The 21,828-nt window shown below is 40.1% G+C and overlaps 1 protein-coding gene across 2 annotated transcripts in view; it reads left to right on the plus strand.

Moving 5' to 3' along the window:
• Positions 1 to 21,828, plus strand: part of THSD7B (thrombospondin type 1 domain containing 7B) — a 557,432-nt gene that overhangs the window by 398,257 nt on the left and 137,347 nt on the right. For both annotated transcript variants that reach the window (XM_068949257.1, XM_068949258.1), the window contains 5 exons: positions 1,979 to 2,170; positions 5,944 to 6,178; positions 8,958 to 9,073; positions 17,862 to 17,994; positions 19,099 to 19,202. In XM_068949257.1, coding sequence (XP_068805358.1) covers positions 1,979 to 2,170; positions 5,944 to 6,178; positions 8,958 to 9,073; positions 17,862 to 17,994; positions 19,099 to 19,202 — 780 coding nt within the window. The remainder of the gene's footprint in view (positions 1 to 1,978; positions 2,171 to 5,943; positions 6,179 to 8,957; positions 9,074 to 17,861; positions 17,995 to 19,098; positions 19,203 to 21,828) is intronic.

Raw genomic sequence — 21,828 nt, forward strand, 5'->3', positions numbered from 1 at the left:
GTGGGCATCCAAAGCAGCAGTGGTGAAAATGGGCAAGCCCGAGTGAATGAGTAAGCACGATTTGCAGGGATTGCCAGCTGCTGTAGAGATGTAGACCTGTGCTCCTCAGGACGGAAGGCTATCTCTCAGGAGGGTTTTGGTCTCAATTTTGTTATTCAGCAGATTTAAAGTAGCACAACAATGCCTGGGTGTGTTGAGCGTTTCCTGATGAGCATAGGCAAGTGCAAGGAAAAAAAGAGTGTAGGAAAATATGTATTTTAAAATGTATCTTGCAGTCTGATTGCCTGCTAGATTCTCCGTTACTTCTCATAATACGCTTGAAAAGTTTTATTTGTGCCTCAGGGGCAATAAGCCCGTCTTCATTTAGGGATGCAACTGCAGATAATACCACTGTGCTGTTGACAGCTTTATGCAGTCTTGCTAGCAGCCTGCTTCCCTCTCTTATTTACTCACTGGTACATGTGTTGGCTTGCAAAAGCCATACAGATTTCTACCTTCTTAGTTATAATTGCACCCTGGGCTGCCTCGTTACAGACCTCCGTTCCTGTAGTGTGTGAGGTGAAAGAACCAGCGTCATTCTCTTGTTGCCATAATGAATTTTAATTTTTTTCTACATGTAAACAAGTCCGAATAGTCATTAATTTTTCTTCTAGATTCATAATTAAAGAAACCTCAAAGGAGAGCGTCGTAACTATTATAAGGGCGAAAGAGAGAACGTTCAGAGTGAGCTTGTTGCTTCTAAACAGCTAGATTTGAGCTTCCCGAAGGTTCGGACTTGAAACTGAAAGTTCATGAGGGACCAGCAGCACCAAGCAAGAGAGCAGTGTAACAAAATCGATCACCTCTGTCCGTAGTTTGTAACGTTAGTTTCTGTTATCGTTTAAATTATATCTGCAAAGCATTAGGTGTAATTCAGTAATTTCAGCCAAAAGAATCATGATTTATGAATTTTTATGGAATGTGATCAATTCTGCTTTTGTTGTAAATTCCATGTAATTGTTAAAATTAGGGACGTTTCCGTTGTTACTTGAAAAATAAAATTATATTTTACTTTGCTTTTTAGGCCACAGGTATTGAAAGGTGTATCTGAGCCACTGCTTGTCTGGGTTTCTGAGTAGTCTGTACATTTGGATCATACTCAGCAAGGGAGAGCCACACTTATACGTACCTGGGGTCTCCTCTGCCTCATCTCTTTTTTGCTACGGGACTGATGGGCAGTTTTATTCCCCTCCCACTGTGGGAAACTTGTGGATTCACTGGTATATTCCTTTCCCCTGGCTGGAGATGAGGAGGTATGGCCGGGGCGCTACTAAGCTGTTCCCATCTCTGCTCTCAGTTTTAGAGAGATGCTTCTCGTCAGGAAGCATGGTGATGTTCTCACTCGCTTGGTTCATCTCCAATAGAAAATATTTCCTTTTGGGGTGGGGGTGGTCCAACAGATGCGTTATTCTGAACTTCCTGGCATTTGAGTGGGAAGCACGCTTGGAAATGGTGCATGGCTAATTCTGTGACGTCGTAGAGGAATGACCAAAATGTCTGTCACGCTTCTGTGGCCGGCATGAGGGAGAAAAACGTCTGCTGTGGCGACCTGTCCCGTTTGCATTGTGGAAAATAAATTTTGTAGATGCCGATACCTGGAAAATATGGAGCTTGTGGTGGTAATTGATTTTGTAATTTTTTACAGGTTGAGTCAACTTGTTCCCTCATGTTTGCCTTCTTTATGAAGCAGACTGGAGCCAAGATGTCATACCTCAAAGCACATTTTTCTTTGTTGGTTTTCTGAAGAAATATTTCAGTCAGTTGTTTGAGTGCTTTACTTGCAAGCCTGCAAGCCTAACCAAACTTCTTTTCTAGTACATTCTTCCATTGACAGGCATACATTTAACATAAAGTCTGCCTGTGTGACACAGACCATGGATATTGAACCAAGGCTAAACTTCCTCTATGTTTTTATTTAATTTTCTCTTGTTTGTTCCAGGTGAAGAAGTATCGCAAAACCTTTGCCCAGAGCTTCTCCGTCCTGAAAGAGTGGCTTGTGAAGTACCTTGTGCCACAGATTGTGTTGTCAGCGAATGGTCGCAGTGGTCTCCGTGTTCCCAGTCATGTTCCAGTAAAAACGCCGAGGGGAATCAGAGCAGAAGTAGATCTATCTTGGCCCTTCCAGCAGAGGGTGAGTGCTAAATATTTCAGATTGGTCACTGCTTGTTGGTTCAAGGAATTGGCTTGCATTCCTCTGCCAAACTGTATTTGGATCAGAGCTAATCCCAGTACTGTAGCGATGAGAAATAATAGTACTTGTCTGTACTTGGTCTGTACTTTGTGCCTAGCAACTAAAAGATCTTTAGAGGCTTGAATAAATGCATGTGTTACTTGGAGAAATTCTGCCACAGTTCAAAATTATTTACTTTAGCCTATAAATTATTGAATATTAAAGGCCTAGTCTGGGCTGAATTTACTTCAGCTGCATCCTATACTAATGAAATTATTGAATGACCTAAACTCCTTATACAAGTGTTTTTATATAGGAACATGTTATTACCGATTTTGAAGAGAGGAAGCTGTGAAAAATGAGGATATAGAAAAGGACCTTTAATATTATTATTACAAACCTAAAATATGTTGGTCTTGTTTTTCTGTTGGAGGAAGTAAATTGCTTTTGATGAATTTATATAATTTCCTCTGGATCGTCACTGACACACCCTCTATGTGGATTTAACCATTTCAACATTACAGTGATAGTTTTTTACATAAACTATTTCGTAACAGAATTACAGTCTTCCAACTGTAGTTGCACATATGGTAATTCAGTGAGTGTGTTGGTTTATCACACAGGATTTGAGTGATACTACACTGAGTGCATAGAAATTCTTAAAACAGTAACAGGTCCAACAGACTAAAGCCTTGTTGACACAACAGAAAACATCTATTATCGTCAGTGCTATGTGCAGCTAATCCAGCAGCAAAACACTTTAGATGCAAATCTAGTCTGGGACAAGCACTGTTCAGTGATATTTTGGAAATTATCATTAAAACCACCTGCTGTTTCTGGGGCAGTATAAGGACTTGATCTTGCAAACCCTTACTCATGCAAATGGACTTTATTCATATAAGCATCCTTATGCACTTGTACAGAAAATTGGGATCCTTCAGGATGAAAACTGCTATATAACTGGAGATTGATAATAACAACTAAAAAAGTGTCTGAGCTAGAGAATAATTCAAATGAAAAATAATTTTTTTTCGTATTTTCCATGGAGGGGACAAAATGCAAATAATAGATAAACATGGAATTAGAAAAGTAAAGGAAAGTCTGAATAATTGTTAGAGCTAAGAAATGAAGACCAGAAGTACTGAGATCTTAAAAATATGTAGCCTGAAAACAGTAAACTAAAAATGGCATGCTTTGAACCGAATACTTCAAATTCCTCAAAAAGGAAGAATTAACTAATAAAACCACAAAACCCTAATCTTTTCTGAACGTCGTAAGCAATGAATGTAACAGCTTCCTATGCAGTGTCACCCAGCTGCATAGAGATACTTACTAGTTGATCACAATTTGCGAGTGAATGGGGACTGAAACCAAAATGGATTTATTATTTTTATCACTGCGTTACTAAGGTTAGCTTGGTACTGTGTGAACCTTAGTTACTGTGTCCCTGACTCTTTCATACCCAGCTCACAGGTGAGCCACCAACTTCTGCAGAGCTCTGGTACCACTGCAGTTCCCATTTCATTTGTTCTCTACCAACTGCAACAGGACTAGCCTTGGCTCTCGTCCCTGAAGGTCTTCTGGATCCCACCTCACGGACTGACTCTAGTTCAAACCCTGGGGGCGTTTTCTCCAAGTTGTTCACCAAATCCCATAGTATGAAGAGTAGGGGGCAGCTGATGAAACTAGAGGACGTTGGTTTAAATTAGATTAAAAATATATTTCTTCACACACTGGGTAGCAAACTTCTGAAACTCAGTGCCAAAGGAGATTGTGGAGGCAGACAGTATCAGCAGGTTCGAAATGGATTAGACCAGTTTGTGGACAACAGGTCCATAAATGGCTACTGAAAGGGCTTGGCAGGGACGTACTCTCCAGTATTTCTAATACAACCCTTGGGAGTGAGCTGCAGAAAGTGCCCGGGCTCTTGTGCTCTCCATAAGCAGCAATCTCCTACTGCCAGTTTTGGAGAGGGCCTATTAGGCTGGATGGACCATACCTTCTCTTACATTTCTCTTACATTCTTAAGTTAAACTGCCTCATGATTACTCTCCCATTACTTAGGAGAGCTTCCTTACCATTGGCATTCCTTAAAAAAAAAAAAAAAAAAAAAAAGCCTCACTTTTCTTGCAGCGGAAAGTGACCAGGCTCTTGTGCTCTCCCTAAGCAGCATCTTCTGCTCTCAGTTTTGGAGATGGACTATTAGGCTGAATGGACCATACCTTCTCTTACATTCTTAACTTAAAACTGCCTCATGATTACTCTCCATTACTTAGGAGAGCTTCCTTACCATTGGCATTCCTTTAAAAAAAAAAAAAAAAAAAAGCCTCGCCTTTTCCCTGGGAAGCCATAATATGCTCTGCATTATAGAGAGGCATATTTGCAAACTTTTGCTTACTCATCTGTTTTTTCTTCTGTCTGATGGATGCTAGACACTTTGCCATTTGCTTTGTACATTTTTGTTTACGTTTGCTCAAACATGCAAGAGCAATAACTGGTCTGCAGTTTTCCTGCCAAGGAGGTGTTTTCAGGAAAGTAAGCCAGCTGGGGTAGGCTAGTTTATCTCCCCATTTTCCACTCCATCATGGTATTAAACCTTTCAGAGACTGAGCACAATGTGGAACAGAGCATTCTCATGAAAAGAAGAGAAGTAGGACAGTAATGGACTTGATTATCCAAATCATTGTGCTGTGTAAGAAATTACTACCCTTCTTTCTCTTTTCTCAGTGTTACTGATTGGGGCCATTTGGGGTCACACATTATGTGAAAAGGTGCAGTCCTGCAAGGTGGTAAGCGTCCTTTTGAGGAGCAATATGCCTTCACCTCCTGTTGATTTTAGTGGGGCATAAAGATGCCCTGCGCCTTGTGGATTCTGGCCCCAACACTTGAGTTCTTACAAAACCTGTACCTTTAATTTTGATGCACTTTTGCCATGTCGCAAGTTGCTGGATTTTTCCCCCTTGGAGGAGAATGATTTTGATTTTAGTAGTTTTTAGTTCTTTCTTCTGAAAATGACTATACTTACTGTTATGATTTCACTACATTACTTCCTAGCTTTTGAGCTATGAACGTTTGATTCTTTTACGGATTAAATTCAGGTTGCTGGTTGGAATTACAGTAGTTTAGCAAAATCTTTGGACCCCAGTCCAAAAGAGGCTGCCTCAGAAAAGTGTGGCTTCAAACTCAAAATCTGTCTTTCAGGATTTTCTGCCTTGATTTGCAGATGAGGGTATCAAATGATACATGTATAAACCCTCCTGGACTGTGGTTCAGAATCGCACACAACTCAGCTCTTTTGGTCAATGCATGAAGAGAATCTGTATATTGGAAAGGAATGCTCCTCCTTGGGGAATTAGTAGGGAGAACGAGCATAAAATTAATGCTTAATTTGTCTTTAAGCCTAACTGCGTGGTTGCTGCGTGAGCTTGGCATTTAAATGGAGTCAGCTTGGCTATACGTAGGAGTACCAGTAAGGTAACTCGGAAATATACTTTAACTGTTTCTATTTTCATTATATGTTGGAATACAATTTTATGCAAGGCTAGTTTAATGGGGAAACAATATTTTAGAAGGTTGTTATTGCAGCCATAAAGGTCAACAGCTTTATATAAGCTTTATTTATTTATTTATTTGTAACGGGGGTGGGGGGGGGAAAGAAAAGTGTTAAGGAATCCATGCCTTCCTTTTGCCACGTGTCACAAGGTAAAATATCGTATTCCCTTGACTATTCCCAGGTGGGAAAGCCTGTCCCCCTGCGCGAGCCCTGCAGGAGCACCGTTTCTGTAACGAGCACCCGTGCGCACCTTATTTCTGGGAAACGTCTCCCTGGAGCGCCTGTTCCGAAGCCGGGCTGGCAACGGCGCCCAACACCACGAGCCCCTGGAGCGGAGAAGCTGCCTGCGGGGTGGGCGTTCAGACGAGGAGGGTCTCCTGCGTGAAGAGCGGTTCTGGCCAGGTTACAAGCAAAAGGTATTTAAGAAAGTTTAGGTTCTTAGCCGGAGGTTATTCCCGCGAGGTGGTGTTTAGGTTACTACAGGTTTGTATAGCTTGTGTGGTTATTTAAGAGTTGAAATAGGTAAAACGTGAAAGCGTTTTCGAGTAGTGTGGGCAAACTGCAGCTTTGAAAACAGTTTTATTTCTGGACGAATTCTCCACTATTCCCGCACTTCTGTGAACAAGATACTAATATCTAACACAAATAAATAGCTAGCCCCTTTTTAATTCTATATGTAAAAACAAGGAAAAACACTTTTTAGTGGCACAGAATTTTTGCTGTAGCTCTTCTAATGTTCTTGTTCACAATTTTTGCGAATGTTTTTCCTGGAAAACAAGTTGTGAGGAAAATATAAACTACATCTGAACATAACCTTCGTCAATACGTTACTAACAATGGTCTAATAAAATAGAAAAATAAATAGAGTTTCCGTTGTATTTACACCATAATAATGCAAAACAATATGTGTGATATCTGTCATTCTGTCGATTTATATGGCTTCTGTATTGTGGTAGCAGCACAATAGAATTATGTACTCTGCAGTAAATATATTCTGCATTTTGCTTTGCCTTACTAAACTAGGAAAAAAGAGTAGCACAGATGTTTTCCCTAATATAAAAAATTAAGGTACTGCTAATTATTTTTGCACTGTTAATGAGTCTAGAGACTTACAGCTGAGTTTCATTTCTTATTGTAGCTCTCAAAACAATCCTGTTCCCATAAGCAGACTGTGTTGATTTCAGTGAAGTTAATTAAAATTCTTGAGGTTAATGAGATTAATTAAATAAAAGGAAAGAAATCCAGTAATCATTTATAGCTAGCATCCATTGATATGCTGTAACTTTGCCTACTTAAACATATTGTTTATAGTTCTGTGTAATGCTTAAAGTAGCTGTTTGTCCCCTTCACTTTTGAGATAGTCCAAGGGGAAATGGAGTTGCAAGGGGAAGGTAAATATCCACAGGAAGTACTGCTATGAGAAGGGAAAATAGAGTTTCAGTGGTGACAAAAGCCTGCATTACAGAAAAAAATTTGGTGCGTTGGAGACTGCAGAAAGGGGGCTCCCCTTGGCTTTGGTGAGGCAGTTTCAGGTATTTTGGTGGTGTAGTGGAAGTGGCTGTATCAGAAAGGACGTTAGGGCGTCAGAGGGGCTTCTTACGGAAGTTTTTGCTGCTTTTGGTGCTGCTGCGCAGGTTATCCTTGTGGCGCTAAAAGTCTTAAAAAATAAAACTTTAGACATCTTTGCATTCTTTAGAAAGACGATTCTAAACCAAGGAATGAAAAGAGTCGCTATTTGTGAATTCCCGCAGGGGCTGGTTAGCGTGCAGCCGGCAGGAGAGGGGGCTGGTGCAAGGCAGCGATGCCTGTCGGGGCCCCTCCGCAGCAGCGCTCCGGCCCGAGCCCCCTTCCCCTCCTGCAACGCCATGCAGCAGAGGCGCCCTTTGGGCTAAAGCACCAATTTGCGAATGCTGCAGCAGAATAAGATATTTTGTGCATGTATTTTGTATTAGAGTTTATGAAAACTGATCCAAAGTAGCGTTGGGTTTAAAACTGCTGCAGCTATAGTATATTAGTGGTGCGGCTTCAGGAACAGGTTATGTTATGTAAATAAGTAACCTTTGCATGTTGGCCCACTGATTTTTTCCTATCGTGGTTTTCCTGATTTCATGAAGAAGAATTGCATAGTATGTTAGGAAGGTGCAAGCCAAAGAAAGCTGAATAAAATCAAGAATTTGCAGAAAAGCATTTCCACATCCTCCTGCTTAGAGAACAGAATGCTGCCTTCTAGAATAATGACGCTTAATGAGAAGAAATGTCTCTTTGTATTTATTGTCTTTTAAATTATACCTCTAAGTATCTTATTACCATCTCGGTCATGGAATCATGACTTTAAGATTTGTTTATTTTTTTTCCTAGCATGGCTTAGTGGCATATTTCTTTTGTAAATGTGCTCATTTGGTTGCATGCATTCCTAGGTATTTTCAGGTGCTCTGTCTACAAGAAATTAATAAAAATTAGAGTAGGCTAATTCTCTTTATGTTCCCCTACTTGAAATGCATGATGTGCCAAATCCCAGAATATTACCTCTTTGCCACCCTTCCAGTTTTAAATTATTAACTGTCTGTGTCTGAAATTTCTATTAGAATATGCATGACATTTTCTTCATTTAGGAGTTAAAAATGAATAAAAAAATCACAAGGGTCTTTTTACTATATTATATTGTATAACGTTTCAGATAAAAATCTAGGCCTCAGTCCTGAGCTGTGCCTGTAGATTCCTATCACACCTCAGGAAGAAGAGAATCACTTTAAGCTGCTTGGTATTTCCGAATGGTTGACAGCGGAGGAATATCATATCAGTCCTTATATACACCTTTGAGTGGTTTGAAGGTGCTTTTGTGCGCTGTGTTAAAAACCAGCAGGACTATTTGATAAACACAACTATTTTCTTCAGTAATAAATATATCTCTTTTGCTTCAGCGAGCATCATGTTTTAGGCATCAGATAGAGAGTTACGTTTAGTCTGTAGTCATCAGGCCAAACTCCCCATTTTTTTTAAATCTGTGCACGTGTACTAAATTGAGTTTGGTTACACGAGTGCAAAAGAGAAGAAAAATGAGGCTTGCTGTGAGCAGAAGTGAGATCTTTGTTATGGCCGTACGCTCCCAGCCCTATGAGGGTCTTGGGAGTGAAACGTTTCCCCACCGTTTGATTTCCAGCTGATAATGTGGTGTCTTTGCGTTCGTATTGATAGATGTCCAGATTCCATTAGACCTGAAGCGGTGCGACCGTGTCTTCTCCTCTGCAAGAAAGATTGTATTGTCACGCCTTTCAGTGAGTGGACTCGCTGCCCAACAACCTGCCAACCTGGTAAGCCTTTAAAATGAGAAGGAAATTGTAGGCAAGCTGTTAAAACCATAAGGTTATTCTTGGTGTTTTCAAATCACGTTTTCAGGAATATTCATGTGAATATTCATCAGTATGTGTTAAATAATGAACCCATGGGTGAGCAAATGGGTTTTCCTGTTGCCTGAGTTTGTGCTCAGATAAATAACAATTATCTTGAGGAAAATATCTATTTTATTAGAGAATCAAGGTTTTTACCCACTCCTATCCATGTTTTTCCTCAAGCAACTCATTCATGTTCTAACTATTTTTTAAATCGAAAGACCACTTAGAGGAGATCTTAGCTTATTTTAAATTTGGGTAAACCATGTTTACCTACAATTGTCTGTGTTTCCCCTGGTTTCAAACTGTGCGTTGCTAGAGCTGTCAGTCATCTAAGTTTCTGTCATGAGGTGACCCTCTCCTCCTGACCTGGGAGCTGTCCCTCCACCCGCAGCCGTTCATCTCGCAGATGCACATCGTCTTCAGATACTTTGGCTCTGGGCTATTAGAGAAAGAAATTTTCATGTGTATCCATGGGTTTCCAGTACACAAAATCCAAGTGATGATGATTCTGGATATCGTTCTGGTTTGCTCATACTCTTAATCATTACCCCAGGCTCTGAGATTCTTTAGAAATGTATGGCACTGCATTAACATGGAAGGAATTGCCACTCTAAATTGCAGTTTTTGAATTTTTGTTGCCAAGTCTTCCAGCTACATCTGAAAGGCAGATACTTCATGTTTTCACATGAGAAGGGAAGAACTGGGCGAAGAGCTCTGAGGTGAAACCTGAAAGATTTCTCCCCGTTTGGTGTATTTAATCCATGTCTTGATAGCAAAGAGGGAAACGAGGGGAACCAGGTAACACCGGGAGCGGAGGGGTGCCTGCAGGCCCCTGAGGATTTCCTAGACTCCCGGGCATCTTGAGTGCACTACTACTGCCTTTGCTTTGAAGTTATTGCTAGGGCTTTAGCAGTTCCCTGTTCTCCAGGGTTCCTTTCTAGTTCTGTTTCCTGGCAGCAGAAGCTGCTATAACAGGTCTTGGAGATTTCATGCACAGACTTGGGCAGCTGCCAATGCATGAAATGCTGAAATGGGAAATGCCTGCACCAGAGCAAACGTAAGTGAGCAGCGATGCCACGTTAGTGAACAGAGAGGAAAGTATCCACAAATGTGAGAGTCCCTCCTTTACTCACAGTGCGCTTCCCCGGGGTGCCTGCAAAAGGGCACGAGGGATGTAAGCGTAATGCGCTGGGTGGTCCGGGAGGATTCCTTTGTGCGGGGAAGGCAGAGCAAGATAGAGGATTTCCGCTGAAACGAAGGGCTGAGCAAGAGACAAAGATCGAAGGAAGCAACTTTGGCAGCTAAAAATCCCTCAGGTGGAAGTAGAGTGATGCATAGAAAACCCTGCCCGTGTGGATAAGAGTAGGTAGTAACAGCTGGGCTTCCTTATCTAGCATATTTCTGCGCTACTGTTTTTTTTTTTAATATATATATTTTTCTAACCAAGTTCTCCAGGGCACGTGCTCATCATATACTCGTGGTCAAACCCATGTGCATATGCACACACAGAGGTATTTCTTTGCAAAATGAGAGAATCTAATAATTGTTAGTGCATCCATTTGCATGATTTCTGAACTTGAACAGTATTGACACTGATGTGTTGTTTAAGGCGGGTTTGGGTCCTTATGAACAGATCTGGACATGTAAATTCTCGGACATGTAAATTCTCTTTTGTTTGCAATTCCTTGTTTGCAATTCCTTCTGTGCTTCTGCCTGCAAAGTCTGAAGTCTGAGTCCCCAGCGTTGTACTGATATATGAAATTGCTATGTTATGTGAAATGCATTTCTCTTGACAAACTTAGATTATATATATACACATATGGGGTTGGGCAAATTGTTCTTCTGCTTTACAGTGTTTCCTTCATCTAGCTGGTAAGCTTTTGTACAGTGGATGTTTAGCAAAGCTTCTTTATAATGATCTAGTGGTGTTTTTTTGTGACAATTTTGTGTGTTTCGGTAATTGTTCAGATAAAAAAAGTCCTCCTAGTTATCAGAATACTTCCCTTTTGTTGGCAGTTTGCTTGCTCTTCAAAGACTCTCAGTGGATGCTCTAGCAGAGTCCTTGTTAGATTTTACGGGAAAATGAGTTGCTTTCTAAAACAGTGAATCCTATTTTAATTAGCAATTTATTTTTAGACTTTAAATGAGCTGTCTATGAAGAAGTAGAATAAATTACCTGGTAAATTACTTTGTTTATTAAATAATAGTCTACAATTAAAATGAGAAGAAATTAATTATTTAACCTCCTTGGCAGTGTTATCATTTTAATATAATTCTAAATTAAAGCTTCTTAGATGGAGGAGTTTGCTTTTTGCTAGATCTGTTATTGATACGGCTGCATTCTTAAGTTTTTTTTGTTTTAATTTGCATTGCACAATTAAAAAAAACCTCAGCATGATAATGAAATTGTGAAAACACTATGCATATGTGAGTTGCTAGAAAAGTTGTATTTAATGAAAACAATACACAGATGGTGAATTACTAAGCAGATCAAGCAGGAGCAGGTATTGCATGGCAAATGTAAAATTAAATGTGTACCAGCATAAGATCAGAGCTTAGGCAAACATACAGCTGCTAAATCAAGTTTACATAGAACTTTACCAGTTAAGCTGTTTGTGGTTTATCTGAGAAAATGCATCCAACTTTACTATCTAACAGTAAAAAAGCTGACATTTTCCCTACATTTAAATGTCATCAAACAACAGACTGTCTTCTGGCAAAGGATTATCTCACACCTCAGAAGTGTAGACAGCAGTGAACTCAGGGCAGTAACAGCTGGATGGACAACATAATTCACAAAAGAAGTGCAATTGATTCAAACACCTGTTGGTGAGTCAGGAACAGGGAGGTTGTTACAAGTTATTGATTCTCTGCCATTTCAGGTACTTAAAGGTGACAACTGTCTACCACGCTCTCCTGTAATATATCTGTTTTAATTGGTCTTTGAGGATGAACTGAGACAATCAAAGAATCAAAATGCAGGTTTCAGAATATGAAGTGGTGTGAGTGTGCAGCAGGCAGGTTCTCTCTGTCACCTGCAAACCTGATGGCGGAGGTGTGCTGGGGCGGTAACTGCTTTCGGCGTGGGTCATGTGCTCTCTGATTTATCAGCATAGATATAAAATGGGGAGCTTTAGAAGAAGTCACCAGCCTAAACAAATCGCAGTGAATACCGTTTTTCATCTCCCTCCTGAAAATAGATTGATCCTTTAAGTTTTGAGTAAACTGACAGTATCTGTATGGATCACTCTTATCTAAAGCTGGGAATATCAATGCATATATTTTTCAGCTGACTTTTATTAGTAAGAAAGGGTGTGTATATGTTAAACACGAAAAGAAGAAAATACGTGAGATACGTAAGAAAATACGTGAAGATTATTTAGAAACCCATCGGGTTCTGATTTTCTGCAGCTGAATATTTGGGGAAGCTGGAGGCTGTATGAAGTGGTGGACGGAGCTATGTGTCCGGGATGCGTGCAAACTCCCTTTCTCCGTGCCGCGTTAGTGCTCCTGCAGCACCTCTCCTCTTCCAGGCACCGCTGGTCTGCAGTGCGGGCCAGCGATTTCAGCGTCACTTAATTCTGTAGACAAGTTTACATGAAATGTTAGACTGTAACTATCCAATTTATTTCCCCCATGACTTAAATCAGTTTTGAAATGAGATGGGGCAGAAGTAGATACAATTTATGGCATAGTCATAATAAAAAATTCTAGTTGACCTTAACTCTGCGTCGGACAGTTTCTCTCAAGTATCTGCCGCTTTCTGTTCTCATAAAAACTCTCCTAGAGTTGGCTAGACTTAGACTCATGCCTTTGAAAGCTCTGTCTGCACAAAAGTACTGGAGATGGCTTTGATTTTGGTGCCTAAAATCTTCAGAGTTGACCCAGATCATGCGTGTGCTCTCACATCCAGTGCTGCCAGTGGCCTAGGCATGTCCCCTCCAGTCAAGACCAAAAGGCTGAATGCTGCCTGTCAGAGCTGCCCCAGCTATTCTGTCGAGACAAAGGCAGATTTTACAGTAGTGAACAAGAAATTTGTCCCTCTTCTGGCAATGGCGATTCACCTTTCAGAGCCCTGGGCAGCCTACCCTGGGGCAAGCTGTGGGAGTTAAATGCAGAGGAAGCCAAAATGCAAGAGCAAAGGAGGAATAAAGAGAATAGGTTGACAGAAGGACTCACGTGACTCTGTATGTAGAAGCTGGGGGAATGGAAGAATGGATGGATGATGTTTTCTGTTCCCCTGGTGTACAGGTGCCAGGAGGAAGAGTCTACGTGCTCCAGAGCATTGAATTGCCCTGTTCAGTCCCTCTTGGCAAGTATCTGCACAAGTTTCTGACAAAACCTCTTCATACTCCTTCAGCTCAGTTAGAGAATGGCCTACTAATGATGACTGCAGCCAAAACAGAGGCCCGTGACACCTATAAATTATAAACATTCTGATCAGAATGGAGCTAATATTAGCTTGCCTTGAACCTGAGTGTAAAGCCTACTAAAATAATGTAACTAGCAGCGTTATGCAAGTATTTTGTAGCGCTGTGATGGCATAGCCGGACACAGTGTTTAAGCATGTTACATAAGTTAATGTGAACAATGTGCCCACCAAAAGCAGACAAAGAGAGGTGTAGTTGCATATGGGAGGGATTCAAGTAACAAAAGTTGCGAGGCAGAGAAGCTAAGCACAAGGGGCTGCAAATAGGTAGGACATCTTACCGGATACGTAAGAAAGATGACTGGCAAAACCGAAAACAAGATAAGCGGTAAGAGGAGAAGAGGAGGCCTCCCTTATTAAGAGAGGAGTGATAGCATCAGAACATCAGGTGCAAAGGAGGAAAGTCAGTGGAGAAAGAAGGCAAGGGCACGACTGTAGCCCTCAGTGCAGAAAATACGGCATTGGCTCCATGGTGTTGTGTCCTCCCAGCTGATTTAGGATGTAAGAGTTGAAGACTACAGTTTTGTGTATGCAGTGGTGATTAATACTGTAGAAGATTTAAACATCAGCAGAAAGTGTGCTCTTAGTCAATGACTTAAGTAAAGCTTAGTTTTAAAGTGTAAAACTGGCCTGATTCACAAGTTTTCTAAACACTCCTATCACAGTGATCTCAGAGTCCCTAACTGATACAGATATGACAAACGTATTCAGTTGCAGCAGCTAGTACAATGAGTGATGAATACTGTCAGTAGCCCTGCGGACTTAAATGGCATCGGCCTGTGTAGTCAAAATGTCTTTGTCCTCCTGTCCCTGTGATGACATATTGGCATTTCTTTGAAGAAAGGAAGGAAGATGACTTTTGAAATCGTAGAAAATAGCTTGTGCCCCAAACATTCTCAAGTGGCATTATCAAAGTTGCAAAGTCAAGGACATAGGAGTTAAGGTTATCTTGAGATCCTGGAGTTTGATCTTTTGGGAGGGCATGCAGTCATAGCCATACTTTAAATCAGCTGAGGTTGAGCTTTAAATGTACAGTACTACATAATGCTAATACTCTGGAAAATCAGACTATAACAATCGCAAATGAGATATAAAAACTATATTCATTAACATTTGTGATGAAGGCTGTAGGAAAGCCAGTGAGGAAATTCAGTTTTGAAAATGAGGTTTGAGTAAAGTGCAGTAGATGTTGAGGGTAATTTAGTTTCTTGAGGTGGAGAAAATTGCTATGGGAAGCTCATTTAGATTTGGTGCTGATTAATAGGAAGGAAATGGCTGAGATTTCAATGGTGGAAGATAATTTGAATGAAAATCATCTCAGAGTGATAGAGTTCACGATTCTTAGGAGAAGGAAAGAATGGCAATATCATCAAGGCATATTTAAAAAAGACAGACTTCAGCAAACTCAGAGAATTGGTAGCTATGCCTCCTGGAAATATGCTCTATGCAAAAGGGTGTATAGAAAATCTAGGAGCTATCAAGAAAGACTATTCTAAGGTCTGAAGCCTGACTGCACAATTACACTGCTTCCCATCCTGAAACTATACTAGGTGGGGCCCGTAACACATGTGAACAAATGTTTGTAGGCCTGTACAGGATTTGCACGTCCAGGCTTCAAACTGTGAAGAGAAGAAAATCAAACACAGCTAGCATAGCCCTGTTTTTTATCATCATCAGAATTGGTCAGAGTCCTGATTCCTTTTTGATTTTCAAGTCATTTCACAAAAATTGGAAATAAATACGTAACTAAAGATGGGTTTACAGGAATGCCTAAAAATTTTGGGTAAAAATCAAGAATGCAAAATAAGTTTAGGAGGATATTAGATGACAAGAAGAATTGCATAAACAGAGCAGAAGGAAGAGGAAGCTAAACAAAAGATATGCCCACTACATAATGAGAAATGAGGAGAACACGACATGGAGAATGCTGCCATCATTTCAGTCTGCAGCAAGGAAAGGAGTGGAGTAAAGAATATGTATTTTAATAAATAAGGTGTTTCTATGTCAGTAGATCTGCATAATAGAGAAAGAAGTAATAAAGTAGTGCTAGAGCATTTAATGACTGTCTTTTGGGAAAGAAATTGATAGGTCCTAAAGGGCTAAACAAACCCCAGTAATATTAAAAAAAACAGAAAAAAGAAAGACAAAGGAAATTATAGATTAGAGGTCTTAACTTCATTATACAGAAAAACACAAGAAAACATTAGTCAAGTTATAAACATCCTAAGAATAAGATGATGATAAACTAGTGACAGGGATTTGTTGAGAACAAAAAAACTGCCCAGTGAGTTCAGCCCAATCTCTTCTTTTGACAGCGTAGGTGGTCTAATGAGTATGAGGGAAGTGGTAGATTTTTGACACATGAAACTGGAACACGCGCAAAGGAGGGTTGTGTAGAAAACTGTTCTTGGCCCAATTCTATTTGATATTTGTCTTAACAACTTCAGTGCTTGAATAATAACATTTGAGCATGATACAAAGCTGAAAAAGGTAGCAGACGTAGTAGATGATATAGTAAATGATGTTGAAATCTTTGAGAAATTGCTCAAAATATGTCTTGGGAAGGAAAAATCAGTTGCACAGAATAGGAAGTAAAGACATCAGTACTGTCTCAGGGACCTCTGGAGATCAAGTGGGCTATAAAATGAAAGAAAGTCAACAATTTGAAATAGTAAAACTCATATGGTTTTCAAATAAGCCATTGAAGGTCTTACTGTACTTTGCGCTGGTGGGGCCATAGGTGGGATTCCTTGGGCACTGTATTTTAAGACAGTCATCAGAGGAAGATGATTGAAGTAGGACCTATGAAGAACTGGTTTTGCTTAGTCTAGAAAAGAGGAGAGTTAGGATAGATCTAAGCCCTTCACTTTTTATAGAGGCTATTCAGTAGTAGATAGTGATGGTGCATTTTTCCATGTCTGGATGGAAAGTAAGATAAAAAAAAGGATTGGCTAAATTTACTGGAGTGATGATTTGGGTTAGATTTCAGGAAAAAGTTCTCTGCCAGGCTTTACAAGCACTAGAATAGGCATCCAAAGGGAGATTTTAGGAAGCTGTAGCATAGCCTCAGCCTATGGCTGTTGAAGAACCAGGAGGGGGATTGCCTTGGGTTTGCTGATCCTACTGCTGGGGAGGATCTGGTGTGGACAGCCTCCGGCTGAGTTACCTCCCAGGTCTCAAGTTCCTTTACAATGATCTCAGACGTAGCACTTGTGTGAACGAAGGCTTGCTTAGCTGACGTTTTTGGAGCTGACGACCTTTATTGGGACTTGACCTTGTACCTTCTGTTCACAATGTGAATTTTCCTAGGTTTTCCTTCTACTGTAACACACTGCAATCTTGCTACTGCAGCTTTGGCATTATCTTGCGCTAGGAAAGTAATGTTCATACAAGTGGGCTATTTTACACATCATTTTCCTCTCTTGGACAAAGTAGATTTGATGATATCAGCTATTATAAGGCATGTTTTCCTGATCTGGAATTATTTATGTGGTTCTGTCAAGATCCTCTTCCAGTTTTCTAGCATCTGTTTTTGAAGTGTGAATACAGTGGCAGTAAGAGTACTACTGCCATATTTAGCAGTTATACCAACTCTCGGTCCCTGCTTCTTACCCCTTACTCAGCCAGGGATCCTATTTGTTTTAGCTATGGGATGATGCTGGTGGTACATTTTTTCCTCGTCACTCCTGCTGCTTTCCAGCCTGCTGCGTGCTCTGTTGTAGGCTATGTGAACTGTGTTTCTAGATGGATTGACCTTGCATTAGGCTGACGTTAAGTTTAGAATTACCTTCTGTTGGTTCAGTGCTCCTCTTTATGAGGAAGTTACCATTTATAATTTCTAGACTCTCTAACAGATGGGTTACTGGCAGCAGCCTGAGACCACCAGAATATGTTCCGAAGAACAAAATCTTTCATGATAAGTTCTTTTTTCCTATTCATTATAGATAGTTCTTTAAGTCTTTGCTCATACTTACTTTCTTGTCTGATTTGGTGTTCTGTAAAAATGCCATTTTTTGATTTTTTTATTTTTATTTTTTTCTCTGAGACTGTTGATTTATAAACCTTCCAGGTGCACTTCTACTGAACTATTTTTAATTCTAAAGCAGGCAGTGGTATCTTTTGGTGCAAAGCACTATTCCCCGTGCGTCTTTGGGTAGTATCAGAGGGCTCATAATTTCAAAATATAAATGTGATGCAAGGCATTTTTTAACCAAGGCAGCTAGATAACTAACTCAGGGTGCCAACTGTGTGATAGGCAAACTTCTGCTTGTTTTACAGACAATGCCATGACAATAAAGCAGTCTCGATACAGGATAATCATTCAGAATGCTGCCAATGGGGGACAAGCCTGTCCGGACACCTTGTATGAAGAAAGAGAATGTGAAGATATTCCAGTCTGTCCAGTGTACAGGTAAAAATAAAAATAAAAAAATAAAAAAAATTTCAAAACCATTTCTTGCCATTGGTTTTCTGATTCTCTAGAAATTAATCTTATGGGATCATCCTGCATAGTTTTTACCAGAAGATAACACGTAAGTGGAAAATGCAAGGCTAGAAACAAGTGACTGTGTGTGAATGACAAACCCCTTGTAAAATGCATAAAAGTACAGTTTAAATTGGAGATTTCAGTAGATCTGGCATCATCAAAACAAACACCAATAAACACACCTCCTAAAAACAGTAACCTCTGGATTTGAAGTGTTTGAGGTAGGTATTACAGGGAACTCCTCCCTGAATATATGTAAAAATCAATGTGTTCTATTTTGGGACCACAGGCACTAAACTGCCTTTATCATAATTGCATGCATATTGCAGAAACCTCGTTTTTTCTCCAGGCTCTCTCATTCCAGTGAATAATGTGCACTTTAAAAATTTCTGATTAGACAAATAGTACAATAGGGCAATTTCTCACCACTCTTCATTAAAACTCTATGACCCATCTGATATACAGTGTTAGTAAATAGAAATGTGTTATATCTTTCTGTATAAACCTTCAGCCCAGACATCCTCTGGGACGTGGTCTCAAAGCACAGCAGAAAATTGGATGTGGTGACAAAACAGCAGTCTTAATATCATTCTGCTCTGCATAGCTCTGTACTGCATAGCACTATGGAAAACTGCTTTCCTCTGTTCTTGAATGCCACATGCCATAATGTAGAAGGCAGATTATGTACAGCTTCAGTTGTATGAGAAAGGACTTGCAGGAGAGCCTGATTGCAAAGCCCACTGAAGCTGTTTCTTCTTTATTTTGTGTGACTTTGAAGTATGCCCTACAGAAATGAGAAAAGACACTACGGTTGGAGGATGGATGTGGTTTTGTGAAGGTTAAACCTTGAATCCAAATTTCAGTTGGCAGTGCTTATTTCAGGGGTAATTATAACTTTTTAAAACTATTTTTCCTTAAGTTTCTGCCGTGCCTCATCTTTTGGAGCTCAGCTTTCTGAAGTTTTTGCTTGCACATATTAGCTGTCTGCCAGTTTTCACCACTTAATTATTAACCTTTTTCTTCTAACAGGTGGAAGATCCATCGATGGAGTCACTGTGTATTGGTGCCGGATTCAGTGAGACAGGGTATGCTGGGACATAATGAGGCCTGCGGACACGGTTTACAATCAAGGGGTAAGAATTCTCCATGCAGCCTCTCCATATGTTTCAGGTGATGACGGGTGACATTTACATAGGATCTTTACTCTTTCACAGCAGCTGATTTGGAAGTAAAGTGACCGAAGTACTTCAACTATAGCGTGAAATGTTCTGGGAAGTGGTCCCATTGTACCGTTTTGCTGCTGTTCAGGAAGTTAAAGGTCCAATACCATGACGTTATGCTTGGACTATAGGAAGAGATACGTGCTTGATACTCAGTTATCATTACAGTAACCTGTTGTTCCTGACTGAAGATGAAATACGTGGGTTTTGAAAGAACTGCCTATAGGCCACTATGAAGTAATCCGTCATTGCTGCTAAAAAATGAAAAGGGAAATTTTCTCGCGATTTTAAATTTTGCTAGCAATTTGCCTGAGGCCAAGTTTGCATTAAGACTATTTGAGAAGTTCAGTGTGGGTAAAGGTTTTGGGCTCCTGCCCTTTGTGAGATTAAGCACAAAGTGCTTAATATAGAAAATAGTGATCCAATTGTCTGAACAAAAGCGTTAAGAAGAATTTCACTATTGAGAGTATGAGATCAGAGTCTGTGGTGATTCCAGCAGATGGCTTAGAGATCTGACTGGTGTCAGTCAGCTGGGAAATCCAATAAAACCCTTAACAAAAGGTTATTTTTATTAAAAAAAAAACAACTATCCAGATATATTAGCTAAAGAAACTTGACATAATAATTTACTCCTTCACAAGGTTAGAACCTGTTCTTTAAAGATGAACTGAATTTGTTACATAATCTGGAAACAAAGGAAAAGAAAGAAAAGCCCTGACAGTATGTGGGCTGTATCTGAAAGAGAAAACGTTTCAAACTAATGCTCAAAAGAGATAATATGTTTAACTAGGTTTTGACCACAGGCCTTTCCACAGGGTTTTCAAAGGGAGCTCTCTAAATTGTCCTCAAATTTATTCCTGCTTCTGCATATGAAGATAATATTTATGCTCCAGTAGGTGCATGAACTTTGTATTAATATAACTCTGACAGAATTTTAAGAGTGACAGCAAAAATAAGCATGATACACTTCTCTGTGAAGAGCTCTTCAGCTCTCAACTCTTCAGATAGAAAGGTATTTGCTGTTTTGGGGATAAACATGGGAAAGTAATCTGGTAGCATGGTGGGTTTAAGCACAATTTATTTCAGCACCAGGTTCACTTTTTATATTTAACTGTGGTTTTCATAATAGCTCTATTTTTCATAATTATATGATACGATAGAACCAATCTGCTGGTTATTATTAAGGATGAGTGAAGTTTCATGAAAATTCTCAGGTGAAATCAATGTCAGAAGATTTTCAAGATGATTCCTGCAAACTAGGGGACCGATCTCTATGAAGAAGGCAGCTGAAACCAAGCTGCTGGCTCTGATCATGCTGCTTCTGAAAAACAAACTGCTAGATTTGCAGTGAGTCTGTATCTTATCAATAAAAGTGATCAGTAAGGGAAACTTTTAGAAAGCTGCTGCTTCTGCTTCCCCTTGCTACTAGGTGAAGTCTTCAAGAGCAGCTAGCATGTGAGAAGGGAAACGTGCTACCATATTGTCAGTGAGCAGCCATTCAGCCAAGGATGTCGTTTGTTTGCACACCTTGGAGAAGCTTTCTTGTTTGTAGACATTGACACTGGACTTGTGATCCTGTCATTCTTCACCATGAAAGGGGTCTTTGGAGATAGTTGAACTAATATCCCTGAGGCTGAGGGAGCTGGATTTGTTCAGCCTGGAGAAGAGAAGGCTAAGGGGGATCTTGCTGTCCTCAAGTGTCTGATGGGGGCTGGAAGGTGGAGCTGTTCATAGAGAAGATGGAGCCAGACTTTTCTCAGAGGTGCACAGTGAAATGACAAAATATAACGGTTGATCACAGCTGTAGTGAGGTAAATTCCCAGATTGCCCCTAGCGACTGTAGATTCCTTGGAGATACTCACAATTCAACTGAATAGGGTCCTGAGCAACCTTTTTACCTTTGAAATCAGTTCTGCTTTGAGGAGACATCGGACCTCCAGAGATCCCTTCCAGCCGAAGTTATAGTGTATAATTCTCTGGGTCTGTGGAAGTCCTTTAGGGGGACATTGTGCCGTCAGTGTAGGAACTCCAGATGTTATAGAGCCACAAATACATATTTTCTTGTGATGTTCAGGCTTCCTATGCGTGAGTTTCCATTCCAGATACCACCACCACTCCAGACAGTAATTGGCTTGCACAGTAATTGGTGTGCACAGTGTGTCAGGCTGTTTAGCCACTAACAGCTTATTCTCCAAAGAGCATTTGTATGAATTTGCCCAATTTCTTTGTTTTCATGTAACAGCAATTACCCTTTTACCACAGCGATAATCAGTCTTACTATATGTTAGAGCATCCATTTTTAGATTTTTGTTTTCATTTGCTGTACGTACCATGTCATGTAAATAAGAGGATTTTAGTTTTCAATTACTGTCATGTCTGGCCGATTATGTGGGCATTTAATTCATACCAGTTATTTCTAAAGTGTGTGTGTGTGTGTGTGTGTGCGTGCATATGTGTGCATATATTTAGAACTATGATTCGGTTGAGGGAAAACAAGTCTGAAATGATTTTCAAGCTTTATTCTTTCTCTAGGATAGAT

This window comes from Struthio camelus, chromosome 6, assembly GCF_040807025.1.
Source record: "Struthio camelus isolate bStrCam1 chromosome 6, bStrCam1.hap1, whole genome shotgun sequence".
In the NCBI taxonomy this organism is placed as follows: domain Eukaryota; kingdom Metazoa; phylum Chordata; class Aves; order Struthioniformes; family Struthionidae; genus Struthio; species Struthio camelus.